This window comes from Zootoca vivipara, chromosome 8, assembly GCF_963506605.1.
Source record: "Zootoca vivipara chromosome 8, rZooViv1.1, whole genome shotgun sequence".
Taxonomy (NCBI): Eukaryota; Metazoa; Chordata; class Lepidosauria; order Squamata; family Lacertidae; genus Zootoca; species Zootoca vivipara.
The window spans coordinates 37,843,512-37,861,832 of record NC_083283.1 but is presented as its reverse complement, the minus strand read 5'-3'; the positions used below and the strand labels follow the sequence as shown (position 1 = coordinate 37,861,832).

Here is an 18,321-nt window from a genome sequence, read left to right as displayed (position 1 = left end):
ACCAGTTTGCTGGGCCACACCCCGGGGGATTTTTCTACTGACCTTTACAGATTCACTGACTGTGAACATGCCAGGATGTTTTCCTCTGGAAAAAGGCCACAATCCACAGCGGTCCTTTAGGCATGCACATGAGGTTGCAGATACCCAGTGAGATTTATGGATTTTTTTTTAAAAAAAACCAGACAACCCCAAACACCAGCCTCCACTACTCTATCACCTCGATAACTGCTTTTGAAACTCCATTAAGCATCAAAAACATTTTGTCATGTGACACAGGAGGAGTGTGGGCTGACTGTGTTGATTTGGAAAGAAAGGCAGAAGTTCTATAGGGCACCCATAGCTAAACAGATCCTCCATATATTATAGTCCTTGAATTGGAAAACATGGAATACTGCATGCCAATTCAGAAGTGTGCTGAAATTGTGGATTGAATTTCAGTGCAAAGTCAAGGGTTTATTTAATTAGTACATTTTTCTTATACTTCCCTTTGTTCATGAGGGAATTAAGCATGTGTGTGTGTGTGTGTGCGCGCGCGCACAAACACTCACACACCCACACACCCACACACACACACCATTTGTTTTCATTATTTGATATAACATTGCACAGGAACTGTCAGGAGATATATAACTGGATAGAAGCATCCTATCCTATATAATAATGTCCATGTTGTCCCTGCGTCCAGATGTCCCGTGTGTCCCTGGGGTACTGCGCATGTCCCCCAGAGACACAGGGATTGGACGGAGGGACAACCAGGGACACAGGGATTGGACCCGTGCTCTCGGGACACAGGGAACAGCCAACTGCCGCTCCGCCAACCGCCGCTCCGAAGCCCAGTCTCATGCTGGAGGTGCGCGGTGAGGCGGCGGGGGAGAGAAGCGCTCCCCCCCCCGGCAGCCTTGCCGCACACCTCCGGCATGGGACGGCGCTTCCTCGGGGAACCCGAGGAAGCCGAAGCGGCAGCGGGCGCGGAGGGAGGCCCGCTTTGGCTTGGCAGCGGCGGGAAGAAGGGGAGGAATTCCTCCCCTTTTTCCCGCCACCGCCAAGCCAGTCCCGGAGCCGAATTGCGGCGCGGCGGGGTTTTTCGCTGTTTGCCTCCCCCAGGGGAAGGCAAACGGCGAAAACCCCCCGCTGCGGACTGGCTTGGCGGTGGCGGGAAGACCCGCCACCGCCAAGCCAGTCCCGGAGCCGATTTGCGGCGCGGCGGGGTTTTTCGCCGTTTGCCTCCCCCAGGGGAAGGCAAACGGCGAAAAAACCCCCGCTGCGGACTGGCTTGGCGGTGGCGGGAAGACCCGCCACCGCCAAGCCAGTCCCGGAGCCGATTTGCGGCGCGGCGGGGTTTTTCGCCGTTTGCCTCCCCCAGGGGAAGGCAAACGGCGAAAAACCCCCGCTGCGGACTGGCTTGGCGGTGGCGGGAAGACCCGCCACCGCCAAGCCAGTCCCGGAGCCGATTTGCGGCGCGGCGGGGTTTTTCGCCGTTTGCCTCCCCCAGGGGAAGGCAAACGGCGAAAAACCCCCGCTGCGGACTGGCTTGGCGGTGGCGGGAAGACCCGCCACCGCCAAGCCAGTCCCGGAGCCGATTTGCGGCGCGGCGGGGTTTTTCGCCGTTTGCCTCCCCCAGGGGAAGGCAAACGGCGAAAAACCCCCACTGCGGACTGGCTTGGTGGTGGCGGGAAGACCCGCCACCGCCAAGCCAGTCCCGGAGCCGAATTGCGGCGCGGCGGGGTTTTTCGCCGTTTGCCTCCCCCTCAGGGGAAGGCAAACGGCGAAAAGCCCCCGCTGCGAACTGGCTTGGTGGTGGCGGGAAGACCCGCCACCGCCAAGCCAGTCCCGGCAGGCCGCTTCCTCTAGCGCCCGTTTTTAAACGGGCTAAAATCCACTAGTTCCTAATAAATCCTTATCAATATTGCCATGTGTTTGCTACAGAGATCCTACAAAATTATCTCACTAAGTGAGTGTGGTTGCCTATAAAAATGTTCTATTCTCCTGACTGATTTATATGGTCATGACTGAAAAATATCAGTCTTTAAATATGATGGGATCAATTGATCCTTGCCTTAGCTGTGACTTATTTTTTTAATATGTTTACTTTTGGAAATTGTATGTTTGTATATTATGTGTGTTTTCTTTTCCTTAAACTAAAAACAGAAAATAAACTCCAGTAGAATTGACTCATTTTGAGGCAAGCATATATGTACCTTGAGGTTTTTTTTCCTTTCCTCCTCTGCAGCAAGGGAGCCTGGAAACAGGGAAGTGAAGGGTTTTACATTATCTCAGGTGTGGAATTTGCATGCTACACCTTAACAGTTGTTGTGACATTTTAAAATGTGCTTTGCCTAGCAATAATTTCCCCCCTGACTCCACAGTAACTGCCACTCAATGTAACCAAATTCCTGTTTAATATCATGTCAAAATATGGCATTAGCCTCATACAAATGCCACGACTGTTATAAACAGCAGATTAATGATGTAGAAATATATCAGAATGTCTGAAATATTTAAATACATTTTCAAGAGATGAGGAAACTGGGGCCCTTTGTATTGGATTCTGCCTGGCTTGGCTGAGCATCATCTGTAATCTGAAGATTGCTTCACAAATGACAGTCAAAAATTTGATTGCATTTTAGTATTCTGAAAATTACAGCTGTGTGTGACAGGACCAGGTGAAGACCTTGTTGAGCCTATGGAGCAGATGAGCAAGTCAATACATTGCTTCACATGTCTATTGGCTTGTCTGAAAAGAAACAAACAAAAAGTTGTTCATCTAGTCATTTGGCTGATTGGCACCATCTGAACAACAGCAATATTGTTGTGTGATCCTATGTGTGTGATCCTATTAGCTTTTTCCTAATCCAAAGGGTAGGACTCAAACCAAAGGATTCAAGTTACAAGAAAGGAGAATCCAGCCAAACATTAGGAAGAACTTTCTGACAGTAAGAACTGTTGGACACTGAGTTGAACTCCCTCAGAAGGTGGTGGATTCTCCTTCCTTGGAGGTTTTTAAGCAGAGGTGGATGACCATCTGTCACAGATGCTTTAGCTTAGATTCCTGCATTGCAGGCATTTGGACTAGATGACCCTCAGTGTCCCTTTCAACTTTACAATTCTATGATTCCATTAACTGCAGTTCTTCAAATAGCATAAACCAGCAGCACAAAAACCAGGTAGATGCTCCTGCAGGTGCAGGTCAGGCTTAGAGAGGAGCATGGCTTGGGAAGAATCCTGAGGCAGAAGATAGAGAGGCCTGAAGAGCCACATTCAGCCTCTGGGCCTGAAGTTTTGTACTTCTGTTATTGGGAGTACAACCCCATCCAACAAAGGCTATGCACTTTGCGCAAATCAGTAGAAACCCCACCCATCATTACCTCCATCTTTCCTGGATATTAAGCATCAGCTTGTTTGCCTGCATCCAGCCTATCTGCATCTGACAGAGTTCAAAACCACCAGTCTCCTCCTGCGATCAGATGAGAAAGCAAGACAGAGCTGGCTATCACCAGCATCCAGACAACACTTCAGATTAAATCTCAGGAAAACCTTGCCTAGCAGTTTCATCATGTACAAGCTGAAACCCTGCAGTCCCCCAGCAGCAGTATCTGGGATGTGCTCTCCCAAAACTGAGCTATTGACCAGAGCTACTGAAGTGCAAGGCTCCCCTATTATTATTATTATTATTATTATTATTATTATTATTATCATTATCATTATTATTATTATTATTCCCTGCCTTTCTCAGTGGCAGGACTCCCCAGTGAGTAAGCCTCCTGAGAAATCCAAAAGAACAAATAACTAAGTAATCAATAAAGCTTAATGTCTAATGTGTTTTCTTCGGCAGCTCTTAAAGTAATAATTTAACCATTTCAGCAGCCCTCTTCCATATAATTGTAGCAGCTTGTGCTGGCACAGTGACCACAGGAGTGGTTCTTGCATGTTATGGTCACCACTTGTGGATATTTCCCAGCATCCCCTGCCAAGGAGGATGTAACATGAAAATGAGCCCTCTAGTCTGTGTATTTGAGCCATTGCCTATTGTAAAGTCAAGGTTACAGGTCTCTGTGACTCTGGTTTTCTACCAAAAGCAAATAAAACGTATATTTATTCTAGTGACATAGATTGCATTTCCCCCTGGATTATTTTTCTGTTGTAGTCATTCCAGTTTTCTTTATTGGCTTTCTTTAAATCAATAACTTTATTCATATGTTTCTTATTTATAGGGTACAGCTGCGCAGAGCTAAGAATGGGGGCATGTTTTTAGCCCAGCTCCATATAATGTATGCAGGTTACACCAGTTTCTGTTTATACCATTTTTAGTCTAGCATCCATATAGGAACAACTCCCAATAATGAAGGCTTCAGTTCCAACTTTTTCTCAAGAAACACCTTTGCCTTTTGGTCACACGAATCTTACACTCCCAATGTTGCACCTTTCTCTTTCAGTAGCTATATGTCACATGTGGTTGAGGGGGCAGAAAAACCAATGCACAAGTTCCTGCTCACAACCTGATTGCAATGAGCCCCTCTTCATGAGCAGGAGTTCATGCATTAAATTTTCTGTTCCCACAACCACATGTGACATATGGCTACTGAAAGGAAAAGACATGATGGCCAGGTGTGGCTAAAAGCACACGCCTGCTCCTTGCTTATGCCCTCAATGTGAGCAATGTGTCATGTTAATAGGGCTAAAGTTACTCTTACTTTTTGCAAAATCTTGTTTTAAACTCGTTAGTACCATCTGAAATAAGTTCGAATCCTTACTTTTTCAATATTAAGTAGAGTCTTTCTTTTCTTTTCTTTTTTTAAAAAAGATTCTCCTGTTTCTTCATCTTATCTATATTGTTTTCTATCATTTGGATGTCAAAAGGTGTTAAATGCAAATCCTTATAGAGGAAAATATATACCAGAATTTGTAAAAGGAGACGATTGGCAAGTACTAGCCATTTGTGGGGTCCCTTTACTGCTATTTCTATTCATAGACGTCCCAGTTTTCAAATTAAGGACGATGCTCTTTATGCCACTTCCACCAGACTCCATCTCTGTAATTCTATTTTAGGGAATAAAGTATCTCCAAAAGAAAGAGGGGAATAATCAGGCCACAAACTAGGAGTTATGTATTTCAGCTTTAAAAATAAAATAAAATCCAAGCCTGGCTATAACAGTTTCCTTTAGCTTCTAGGGAAGTATTTAAAATTGAAAGTGGGGATTATGGTAAATGAGTAGAAATTAAGGGCTATGGGAAGCAATTGACATTCAAGACCTGAAGATGAGGGATATGGTGTGCCTGATTCTTCATTTCCATTTTTGCTGGGAATATTTTTGCTAACTAACCATCAAATCTGAACTATTGAAGATATGTGATTGATGTTTATGCAAAGACTGTTTATTTTGAATCTGTTGCTGATAAGACAGCTACTTGCTGCTATGAAGAGAAAGAGAAAGCTTTCGGAGCTGACGTTGATAAATGCAGGATAAAGCCAACTCAGGTTAAAGAAAGTTGATTGGCATTTTCAGAACATGAGGCTTTGGGAAACATTTCTGTGCATTAAGGTGATGCGTGGTACATTAAGGATATCACAAAAATATGGAGTTTATATCAGTGGAAATGAAAGTATGAAAGGGCTTGCTGTGATTTTAAAGGGAATTTGCTTGCTTTCTAAGACAGAACAATTGAAATTTCAGTTTGGGACTTCTCTCTGTGACCAAGAAGATAAAACACATATACTTCAAAGCATTACAGTTTCAACAAGAGAAGCAGCAGGACAATTTTTAAAACTTATTGTTTTACCCCTTTTAAGATATCTTTTGTACTCCAATTTTCCTTCAACAGGTCCCCAAGGTGGCTTACAACTGAAGGCAAGCCCATAATGAAATCTTTAATCTGTAAAATAGCAAAATGAATGAAAACAGCAGTAAAACAGTGGAAGAGAATTCATATTAATCCACTATGTGGTCTGTCACATAGATGACAAATGATATGGTAGCAGACAAATGTCTCAAATTCTAGGAGGGTATTTCATTGCTGGGGTTTCAGACAGACCATAACAGGTGGGAGCAGCTCAGCTAGTGTGGTGGTGTTGCGCAAATAGCCTTCTGGTTGGAGCATCGCTGCCACTTTCCAGGAGCGGATGGCGCAAGATCACAGAGACACCTGGACTATGCAGGCACAGTGGCTGGAGTGCTAGATTGGCTTTGCTTTTGTGTCCACACAGCCCTGACCTCACCATCATCTTGTCCCTTTTGGTAAGCAGCAATGAGGCCACTGCCAAGAGGTTATTTCTTCTGCTCCACCCCAGCAATTTGCAATGTGCAAATTTCTCTAAATATTAAACTGCAGTCCATGACCTGCTCATTGACAAGTGGTCCAATTGACCTTAATAGGTGGCTAACTCCAAATAAGACCAATTTATGTAGCAGAAGCATAGTTTCTAGAGTTATTAGTGTTTGTGTAAATCTGTCTTTGTAAATTGTCCCTCAGTTCTGCATAACCCTTAACAATTGGATACGTGTATGAAGCAAAGCAATGGCGGTGACCCCAAGTCATGTGTTTGCAGATTCTCATTCTTTTCTATGCATGCATGTGTTCACAGAGGTCCATTGATTTCATTGGATCATGCCAATTCATTCTGTTTGGAAGTCAATGTACTCTAATTTAGTTTTGCTCTGTGAGTGAATTGGGTTTCCCAAGTCTCCTCATTAGTGTCTGTCAGCATTAAATAATAAAACACTAAGCTTTGGTGTCCTTTTGCTTTTAGATGCTTGACAGTTTCATTTTATGATGCTCCAGCCTAACTATTCTGTTTATTAAGCCCTCTGAATGTTAATTGTGATCCCTCCAGGTGGATGTTTTTCAAGTGGAAGCCGTAGATATTGGAACTCTATCTGAGCTGCTTGTGGAAAAAGGAAAAGGCTCTGATTGGCACCTTGAGAAGATTATTGTGAAGGAGCCAAAGTTTTCAGGAAAGGAGATACTTTTTATGGCTCAAACATGGCTGAGAGACAGAACTGATAGGAAAAGATGTGCCTCAGTAACTCTGACTGGTACAGGTCAGTATTGTTTGAGACATTACTTATTTGCTGAGAATCTCCTTCAGAACTGCAGACCTTGCCAGTTTTTCTATTTATTATAAGCCTGTTATAACAGAAAGCAGACCATGCAGAATCTTTGCTTACCACAGCAATGGCCTTGGCCAGCTTAGCAGTTAGAATAAAGAATATTAATAAACTGTTAGAACTTGCAACCAAATGGAATACAATTTTTATGGGAATTTTCTGTCACCGATTTCCTGTCATTTGTCTGCAAGCCATCCTGTTCTAAACCACTGGTTGAGTTACTGTAATGGCATGGAATGTTCACAGCCATTCCACCTACAGTATGAGAAGAAGCATCATTGATCTGACTGTTGATTAAATTAGCGGCTGCTAGTGGTAGGTGCTTTTTCTCTCCCTCTCTTCAGTTTGCCTTGGATTTTCCAGGCTTGAACTCTGGAAATAACTCTGTTTTATTACTCAGAGTTTGAAACCTCCTTTGCGTCACCTGAGGCAGGAAAGACCCTGCCAGCATGCTAAACCAGTCCTGGGAAGCTGACTGGAGTCTTTCAAGCCCACAGCAAAATTCGTTAATTTCACCCCAGGAACCATTTCCCAAGTCTTTAGGAATAATATTAAATAAAACATTTTAAAATGAATTGTAAAGGGGATAGGAAATCTGCGGCCCACGAGATGTTGTAGGACTCCAAATCCGCATTGGTCCCAGCCAGCATAGATAATGGTGAGGAATGATGGCAGTTATAGTGAGTGCTGCAATGTCTGGAGGGTCTCAGGTTCCCCATCTATGATACAGACATTCATGGTTATCTAGACATTCTTTTGCAAAATTAATGCAGCCTTCCATCTTGTTTTAATTAGAAACACAGGAAAGGAGACGCACCACTGCCTCACTGTTACAAAAGCAACCGATGAAATCAGGTATTTTACATCACTGTAGCTGTGTCAATCAGAATTCTATCTCTAACAATAGCATATTTCTATCAAAAGTGTGTGTGTGTGTGTGTGTGTGTGTGTACGCACACATACACATACACCATATTTTGGGATTTGCTCTAACTTTGCAATCTTTCTACCTGGAGTTTTGTAGCTGGAGGCGCGCGGATTTGGAGGTGTGGGGGCGGCGGTGATACCCGCCACGTAACGACGCATGCACAGCTTTCTTTTGTATTTTTTATTTCTCCGAGGTTGCTTGGCTGAGCCACAGAGGCAAGGGGCGGGCCAGTTAGGAGGGAGGGGTGTCACGCCAGCCAGCCACTAACGTGGCGCCTCGCTAGTCTAGCCCACCCCATACCTCTTCCCAGGGCCCCAGCCCAGCCCCCAGTCTGGCAACCTCAGAAAGAAAAATACAAAAGAAAGCCGCAGGCATGCCAGCCCGCCGAGCAAGATTTCGGGCTCGGCTTTTGAGGCGCCGATCGCAGGGTGGGGGTGCGGCCCCAAGTGACACCCCCTCCAGGGCGGTACCCGGGCATACCGCCCCCCGCTTGCTCCACTCCTGAGTGGCACAATTTGCTATTAGCCAGAGATGGGAAAAGATCAGTTCACCATCCACTGGTGAGCAACGGATGAGAGGGTGGAGCACAACTCATTGCTGAATTTGCCAAAATAGTGAAAGTAAGAGAGGGAAGACAACAAAGTGATCTGTATAAAACAGAAAAGAAACTCCTTAATGTATTATTAAGGGACACAGGTGGCGCTGTGGGTTAAACCACAGAGCCTAGGGCTTGCTGATCAGAAGGTCGGCGGTTCGAAACCTAGCAGTTCGAAAGCACATCAAAGTGCAAGTAGATAAATAGGGACCGCTCCAGCGGGAAGGTAAACGGCATTTCCGTGTGCTGCTCTGGTTCGCCAGAAGCAGCTTTGTCATGCTGGCCACATGACCTGGAAGCTGTATGCCGGCTCCCTCGGCCAATAATGTGAGATGAGCGCGCAACCCCAGAGTCGGTCACGACTGGACCTAATGGTCAGGGGTCCCTTTACCTTTACCTTTAATGTATTATTGGATGATAAGCTAAAGGACATTGTACAGTACAACAATGCTCACTACAGGGTGCAATTTGATCAGTTCTGATTTTATAACAAACACTTTCATTCAGTGCCAGACAGAAAGTATTTTCTTTGTTATGGAGTTATGGTTTTTCATTTAAACTTTTGTGTTTCTTTCGTATTTTAAAATGTGAAACTATTTTCTATGCATTTCCATGAAGTAGTGTAAGTGAACTGTCAATCTTTCCATAAAGCTTCTAAACCAAATATAATTTGGAAAGAAGAAAAAAAGAAGGTTGTGGATGCAAATCTCAAATAGCAGTCAATTATGCATCCCTGGAGTGGCTTACTCTAGAAAGAATCAATTAAGCTATTTTTTTTCTTTTCCTTTCATCTTTTTCTCTTGTTTGTTTCTTTTTGTCCAACCCTATTTGAGAATATTTACTCTTAAATGCTATCATTATCGGTTTCTATACATGTAAATAAATATATACGGTACTATTGTTTATAATATATATAATGCAATTGTCTGTCAGTTACTATTTATTATCATATTATTTTTCAAGCATTGTTAATTCTTCTCCAATGTCTCAAAGTAATAATAATAATAATAATAATAATAATAATAATAATAATAATAATATAAGCCTGCTCTAGAATCAAAGGATTGTGGAGATGGAAGAGGCCAAACCTCTAGAATGCAGGAGTCTTTTGCTCAACATGGGGCTTGAACCCACAACTCTAATATTAAGAGTCTCATGCTCTACAAACTGAGCTATCCCTTCATAGCTTTAAAGCTTTAAAGAAGCATCCATAATCCTTTAACTTACAGTTTTCTTTCCCATTGGTTTTATTTACAAAAACTTGTTTAGTCTTCTCATAATATTATTCAATTTCATTTTTTCAGAAGGTTCATGGAAGATTTATTTCACTGAATGTCATGAAAATTCATCAGAAGAATTTAAGATGTCTTGGGGAAACATTTCTAAACTTGTTTTGGTATTTTATGGATGCAATGGCAAATCTGAACCAATTTCCTTGGAGGATAAAGTAGGAGATCAAGCTGAGGACCAAGTAACATATGATGTAAAATAATGTATACTATGTTATCATCTTTGCCAATGTTTTTTGTAGATGAGCTTTTTATAGGCTTAATTTAGCAGCTGCATACATCTGCATAGATTAAGTTGCTAACAAACCAACTCTATTGCAGGGGTGAAGGACCTATTAAAATGGCCTGTCTGAGGAGTCCGGTGAATCCCAATGATTTTATGGTAGCACTTGGGGATTTTCTTGGCAATATGGTGGGAATTATGTTGAAGCAAAGCCAGGTGTGCCCCCCCCCCCCGGTTTTCCTCAGAGCTTTGGGCAATGAAACTGGAAGAACATTGACTAGAGCAATACTGGTGGAAAGCTAGTGACGAATCAGACAGGCAACAGCCCAGTTTGAACGTACTCCATGGCAGTGTAGTTGCCAAACAAATGGTTTTCCTCTAATACTATTGCATCTGTGAAGAGTTATCCACCATAATTGTTTCAGGTGATTGAAGGTTTCTTTGGGGGGTAATTCCCCAGAGAGGAGTGATTTCACATCCCTTGTTGGCCTGTTTGCAAGACACTTTACAGATAAAATCACTAATTTTCATTCTGACTTGAATGCATGTGCTGTTTCTTCTGAGTCTGTGACTTCATCATCGGCTCCCTCTTTTTCTCTGGATTCTTTTTGGCATATGTTACAAGAGGAAGTGGATAGTTTCCTTGGTGATAGGTGACCCACTGGCTGTATTCTAGTCTGTTGCCCAGCCTGCCTAATAAAAGCAGTCAGAGACGAACTGGCCAAGTGGGTTATTGCTGTGGCTAATGCCTCTCTTCAGCATGGCATGAAACCATCAGGCTTCAAGGAGACAGTGGTTATACCACTCTCTCAAGAAAAGCCCTATCAAGATCTGATGGTGTTTGGCCAACCCCAAGTATTCATTTTGTGACCATAGTGTTGGAACAAGTGAAAGTGTCTCTGTTCCAGGTTTTCCTAGATAAAACTGATGTTCTAGACCCATTGCAGCCTGGCTTCTGCCCTGGCTGTGGGACTGAAATGGCTTTGGTCATCTTGGTAGGGGACCTCAGCCAAAAATTAGACAGGAGGAATATGTCCCTGTTGGGATCACCAGATCCAAAGCCATCCTTTCCCCTTGACGTACCCCCAGGACGGGAAAGCAAATACACCAGTCCTGGAGCTGCCATACTTATTTTTTCTCCAGTTGCCCTTCCCCCCACCATACACTGTAGCAGCAGGAGACTGGCAGGGTTGTATGGTGGAAGAATTGCCAGCTCTTCCACTATCAACTTCCATCCCCACTACCAAAGGATCGCTCTGCTTGTTAGTGATACTATAGTCCCATTGAAATCAATGTGATTTAAGATATGCCTAACTTGTCCCATTGATTTCAGTGGGGCTAAGGCATCTAGCCCTATATATGTCCTCATCACCATACTGAGGGTTTACTTTGCAAAGCCAGCAAGTAAATTTAGCTGTTTAGTGGGGAGAAGAAAAACTGGGCTCTCAGAGGAAGAATCGCAAAACAATCTATATTGGCCATTTGTGTTGCTTCTGAGGTCTGCAGGGATGTAGAATGCTTAAGAAAATAACATATCAAAATATCCTTTAAAGCCAACTGAATCACTCAAAAGATCAACTTGCCGTGTTGTTTATTTCTAGGTGCATTTCCCAGCTGATTTGGGAATGCTCTATAAAGTGACGTTTGGGCTTCATCACTTGGGAGAAAGCATATCCCAGTTGTTTCATCATTGTAAAATGCAGAACACGGTAACCCTGGACACCTTTAATCTCTCTATAAATAAAACACTTCCTCTTCTTAATGGAGACCAATGGATTGAATTCCCTGTAGAATGGCCATTAAGGGAAGCACTTTCCGGTAGGTATATATTGGCATCAGGCATAGAAGACCTCTGTTATTACAATTCAAACCAAGATAAGTTGCTGTAATAAAATAATATGGTTTAAGCACACATTTAAAATACTTTAAGAAAATACTTAAAGTTACAGCAACACAAGTTATCCTTCCACTTGTGGTGGTGGGGAGGGTCATCTGTGCACATGAAACAGACTGAGACTGCAGCTATATTAAGCCCTAATATGGACACACAGTCTCAGTCTGTCTCTCGTGTGTGAACACCCCCCAAACACGCAAAAAATGGAGAATTTGTCTAATAGAGTTACAAGCTTTGATTGGTTTAATTGTAGGTTAAATGTTAAAGGAACATTATCATTTATTGGGCTGAGAATTAAGAGTAGGTTTGTTTTCTGTAGTTACGCTGATTCTGACATATTAAAGTAAAAAAAAAAAAGATAGATTGCCTTCTAACTAGGGGGATAGCTTTCCCTTCAGCAAGGCTAGGAAATGGCTTCATGTTTTCACCTTTCTTTTTCTCACTCCCAAACTCCAGCTATGCATAGAAGCTTATACTATTAGAGATGCTGTCCTAATATCTAGGATCTGGGGAGACCCTGTATTCAGCATAGTCACAGTGTTCAGTTAGGCACAGAATTTCCAGGTGGAGGCATTGGCAGGCCTAGGGAAACCAAACAGGCAGTATGCATCAGGTGAAAACATCTCTATCTTCTCTAGTGTGTACAGCAACATGCAAACGTGACTTGAAATGTTGTGGGGGGCAAGTGACCTCACTGTGTTTTCAACCATAGTTTCATCACATGAAAAAATGATGGAGGAAACTTTCAAGCAGCTGTAATGAGTAGTAACTTTTGTTTATTAGATCATATATTATCTCATTTTTCCAATATATCAAAATGATGCCTATGTTAGTTTATTTGCAATATGCACATTAGTCACTTAATTAATTTATTAATCAATTCAAAAGCAGGTGATAAATTAGCTATAGGTAAATAGATAATTGCAATAAAAGCTACATGAAAGGCATGTTTGTGTTAAATATGGCATGCCTAATTTATGTACATTTTTCTTTTATTCCCACCTAATTTTACACTTATTTATGACACAAATTTATAATGTGCCATACTGAATCCAATAATACCACTAAATTCCACTATTAAATGGGATCCATTGGCAGCTATGCAGATTTGGATGAGATAAGTATGCAGTGAACTAAACTAGGGGCATATATGAATTCTGAATCACACTTTGGAAATTTGACCCATAACACCTGAAGGGGGTGGGAATCTGTTTTACTCATCTATAGATACAAGTCATCTATGGTGAACGTATGAACCAGAAGAGTACTTCAAAGTGAGAGGGAGCAGGAGAGATTTTATACATAAGGGTATAATACATATTGCTACAATAACTATTTTACCTATAAAATTTTACCTACGATCAGAGCTTTCACTCACGTACACCATCAAGCAAATATAATTAACCAAAATATTCAACTGGATACACACAACTCTTCTTCCTGGAAAATCAAATCAATGTTAAATATGTTTTTTCTGAATATATATCATCTGTAATGCTAAATATATATTTAAAGTCCTCACCTGAATGCACCTTGGAAACACAGTTTACATCCTGAATATTAATAGCTGCGTGCCCAAGCTAGTTCAGTCAGAGTACTTGGTTTAAGGTAATTCACTTTCTCTGAAGTCAGAGGGACCTAAGCAGCTTAAAATCTTTGTAGTGATTGGCTTGCGAATTTGACAACCCAGTACTCTAGCAGTTGTAGCTCTTATCCCTGCAATATATCTGAGTTCCTAACTCTGTAAGCCAATCAACCATCTGCTGTTTCATTTTTTTCATCCAGATGTGGGCAAAGGACTGTATTCTCAAGAAGCCACTTAGTTTATTATTACAAACATCCAGGGGCCAGAGTGCATAAAGTAGTGCAGATAGATTGGCCTGAAGATCAGTTCTTAGCAGTACCGGTAGTTGTCATGAGCAGTAGTTGTGTGGCTGTTTCTGCATGTTGTAAATATTTTGTTCCACAGCACCCTCAGATTTGTCTTGCTTTTGAAGAGACTCCAAAAGTGTAGTGGCAATAATGCCGTGAAAATTCATGGTGATAAATTTGGATCTTGGAATGTTATAAAGCAGTTGCATGAGCTCTTCATCACATTTATACATTCATTAAACCCACATCTTACACAATCATTAGCCTAGCTAGTGTGGTGCAGTTGGTTGAGCTTCAGTTGCCCAAAATAGAGTTATATTAATTACCTACCCCAGTGAATTTCTATAAAAATTAATAAGAAAGACAGAGCATTTTGTACATTAAGGCCATGAACTAGACTGCATTCACATGGCAGTTTATTCCTTTTAAAACTCTTTTCCCCGTGGAATTCTGTGTTAAATCTGAGCTTTCACATGATGCAAAAGCCACTTCTGGAGCTATAGTGGAATATAGTGCAAGTTTAGCACTCATTTCCATATTATTTGCAAACAGATTTTTTCCCCTTCAAGCAAACAACACAGAAATGAGCACTAAACTACAGAATGTAAACAGAATTAGGCATTTGGGGATAGGGGCTCTTCAGCAGGATGTGTCCTCTGTAGTATTCCTCAGTGAATTGCTAAGAAGTGGGAGCTGAAAAGGCCTTTGCTCCTAATCACATAGGGGTGATGGTCAGCTAAAGCCTCATCCATAGTTCCACTTCTCCCATGCTTTCTAGCGATGGGTCTGAGCAGTTTTACTTTTGCCCTACCATTTCCCCTGGGAAAACCTGCTCTTTAACACTAAACCGGAGCAAATGGCAATCTGCAGAGACCTCCATTGCCATCTGTTCCGATTCAGTGCTAAACCTTGGGTTTCCCCAGGGGAAAGTGGTGGGGCAAATGAAAGTGCATATGAATGAACCCTATGTTTTACTCAGAGTAGTCCCACTGAAGTTCGTGAACTTGACTCAGTTGGGCCATTAATTTCAGTTTGTCTACTCTGAGTAAAACCTAGTTGAATACCACCATTAAATGCCTCTCTAAGGATAATTTCACACATACACAATGTCAAGACTAGCATGTGGCAAATGGAAGGTACCGGTAGCAAATTTATAAAGTAATGAATTACAAAATAGTTACACAAGGTGTTTTCTTGGATTTGGCTTTCCTTTCTATTTTACAGTTGTTACATATGATGTGAAAGTATTCTTCAATGATGCCTCAAGCAAAATCAGCTCGGTACATATGTCTCTGTGTATATACGGAACCAATGGTGACACTGAAAGCAGGAAGCTTCTGTTGCCATCTCAGCTAGGAAAAGACAGGGAGGTAATTCACTTCTTCACAGATGTTTGGAATGGTCATTTACATTTGTACCTGAAACCTATTACAGAAGTGTGTGTGTGTGTGTGTGTGTGTGTGTGTGTGTGTGTGAGAGAGAGAGAGAGAGAGAGAGAGAGAGAGAGAGAGAGAGAGAGAGAGAGAGAGAATAAGCTAAATATCGCTGGATTTTTTTTAGTCATTTACAGGTCAGATAGATGCTGTGGATTTGGGGGAGCTACACAAAGTTACACTACTCATTGGAAGCAAACAATGTAAGTTTTTTTTTTACTATGAAGATACGGCTGAAATAGCTTCTTAATATTTGTATTTACATTAGACATTAATATTAATAGCAGTAGCTGCACATGTGGCAAGGCAAAGCTGCTTTTCCAACACCAGCAGGGGGCTTATTGGTTTGTTTATGTTCTTGTTTTTATTCTGTATTTTGTGTTTTTTATCTTGTATTTTTATGTTGTGAATCTCACAGAGACCTACAGATGAAGGGCAGTATGCAATTTTAAACAAACAATACATACATACATACATACATACATACATACATACATACATACATACATGACCAGGTCTAGGGCAGGGATGCAGCTAGGACTCTGGGTGCTTTATTCATTAAGAAGCACCCTTTGCTTTGGGGGTGACCATTATTAGAAGGAATCTATCGAAGTCCTATCAGTTTCTGAATTAGGCACCTTTGGAATTCAAGATCTTCTCAAACTGCTCCGTGAACACCCATTTGCAAAAGGGGAGAATGATCAGATCATTATACTGTAAACAAAACTTTTCATCTGTTTTTCTTGGTAAATAAAATCATATCAAGACTTCATTGTGCTGAACTGGCACAAAGATCACAACCACAAGTTTAAAACACTAAAGTTGAAGTCATAGTTACCTGGGAGTAAATCACATTGAACTCTGTGGGGCTTATTTTTGAGAAGGCTTGCATAGGCTTGTGGTGTAAAGCATTAAAGAAGCAGAAGTTAAAACAAAACAGAGCGCTGCATATATTAATGAAAAGCAGCTTGAAATAAATCAATTGTTTACTTATTCCTCAAGCATGTGGTTGCTGGGCCTGGCTACAACTTCTGGTATAGAGTTAGAGCCAGGGTGCCTTTCTGTGATGACCAACTTGCTTCTTTCAATCCTTACACTGCACAAGTACAGAGTGAACGAACAAAAAGAATGCATTTAAACTCAACTGATCCTCTTAAAATCAGTATGATAAAAATAGTCTCAAAGTTATCATCCCAATAGGACTTGATCATGTAGGAGTGTCTGGGTCTTGGACATTTGTGCCTCAGTTTGCCCTGCAGGTGGTGCTGTGGGTTAAACCACAGAGCCTAGGGCTTGCTAATCAGAAGGTCAGCGGTTCGAATCCCTGCGAAGGGGTGAGCTCCCGTTGCTCGGTCCCAGCTCCTGCCAACCTAGCAGTTCAAAAGCACATCAAAGTGCAAGTAGATAAATAGGTACCGCACCAAATGGGAAGGTAAACGGCATTTCCGTGTGCTGCTCTGGTTCGCCAGAAGTGGCTTTGTCATGCTGGCCACATGACCTGGAAGCTGTATGCCGGCTCCCTCGGCCAATAACGCGAGATGAGCGCCGCAACCCCAGAGTCGGTCACGTCTGGACCTAATGGTCACGGGTCCCTTTACCTTTACCTTTTGCCCTGTTATGCCCTGCTGTATGGGGATCATGATGCAGCAGTAGGCGACTTTAACCCTTTGGCCCTTCCTTGGTCTCAAACAGAATTGTCCTCACACACTTACACATGGGCTTGCTGTTCACAATTGAACAAAAGCTCCCATTGCGGCCCAAAAGTACATCTTTTCAGTGCAAGGAGATTTAATAGGGTGGAAAGACCATTTATTGATATCTAATATTATTATATTAGATAGTACTAGATTCAAATTAATATCTGATGTGAAGCAAATTGTTGTCATTGCTTTTTGCTTCTGCTGTAGCTTGCAAACTGGATATTAAAGCACTCCACCTGAAGGAAGCCCCCAAGAACGAACCTGTATACATATTTGAAGTGAATGAGTGAGTTTTTTTATATATATATACGGTATATAAATCACACTAAATGTTTGATGACTTGCATGGCATGTTAGCCAATAGCATGTGACGTAATATTTATTGAATATCTCTGTTAATACACTTCTGTAGAAATTAAATATATTTCTTTCTCCATTTTCCTTATTAAGTTCCATATTGAATTTTAACCATCACTATGTGGCTTGATCCTCAATCTTTTTCTTTTTAGAATATTCCTTTTGGATGCTAATGAACCTGAAATAAGGAAAGAAATCCCTCTCTCTTTTATTACCAAAGAAGGCAGTAGCTCAGAAAATCTGATAGAGCATATTATTAAAGTGTACACCGGTGACAAAAGGGGAGCAGGAACTGACGCAAATGTGCATATAATTTTGTTTGGAGACAAGGACACATCTCAGTTAATTCAACTCAAGGAGTCTCTAGATCATCGAGATCCCTTTGAAAGAGCAAAGGTAAATAGTGTAGTGTCTATGTTTTCCATTCTTTATATCTCAAGGGCACTTCATACATTACACCTTTAGGTGTCCACGTGTTACATTTAGGCGGCAGTCTTAAGTCCACCACTTACCTGGCTTACGTCTGACTAAACACGATTAAGTCTGTGATGCAAATGAGACAAACACGTGTTTGGATTCTACAGGTTGCCCCTCAGTCACGATTAGCTGCAGATTCCTATTGGATCAGGGCAATCCTGAGTTTGTTGCCACATGTGAGAATGTTCCTTTAAATGATCAAAACCCTGATGTGATCCTAAGCTACAAACCTGTAAAATACTGGTCAGACTGTGACTTGATTCCATCTCATCCTGCCTGCAAATGAAAGGAAGTGCTGAAGCCTTAGGTTATAAAAGGGAAAGGATTCCACTTTCCATTTAGCCTTGTTTTAGTTATCTGTCTGAAACCATACTCACTGCTGTCTTTAGGGCATCTTCTACCTATAGATGAAAGATGCAGTTGTGGGAGGTTGTGGTGCTTCTTGGAAAT

General features: G+C 41.9%; 1 protein-coding gene across 6 annotated transcripts in view; it reads left to right on the top strand.

Moving 5' to 3' along the window:
* RP1 (RP1 axonemal microtubule associated) overlaps positions 1-18,321 on the top strand; it is a 194,812-nt gene that overhangs the window by 172,558 nt on the left and 3,933 nt on the right. For all 6 annotated transcript variants that reach the window (XM_060277834.1, XM_035125532.2, XM_060277835.1 and 3 more), the window contains 8 exons: positions 6,830-7,037; positions 7,899-7,958; positions 9,931-10,109; positions 11,740-11,956; positions 15,129-15,274; positions 15,465-15,540; positions 17,245-17,323; positions 17,547-17,790. In XM_060277834.1, coding sequence (XP_060133817.1) covers positions 6,830-7,037; positions 7,899-7,958; positions 9,931-10,109; positions 11,740-11,956; positions 15,129-15,274; positions 15,465-15,540; positions 17,245-17,323; positions 17,547-17,790 — 1,209 coding nt within the window. The remainder of the gene's footprint in view (positions 1-6,829; positions 7,038-7,898; positions 7,959-9,930; positions 10,110-11,739; positions 11,957-15,128; positions 15,275-15,464; positions 15,541-17,244; positions 17,324-17,546; positions 17,791-18,321) is intronic.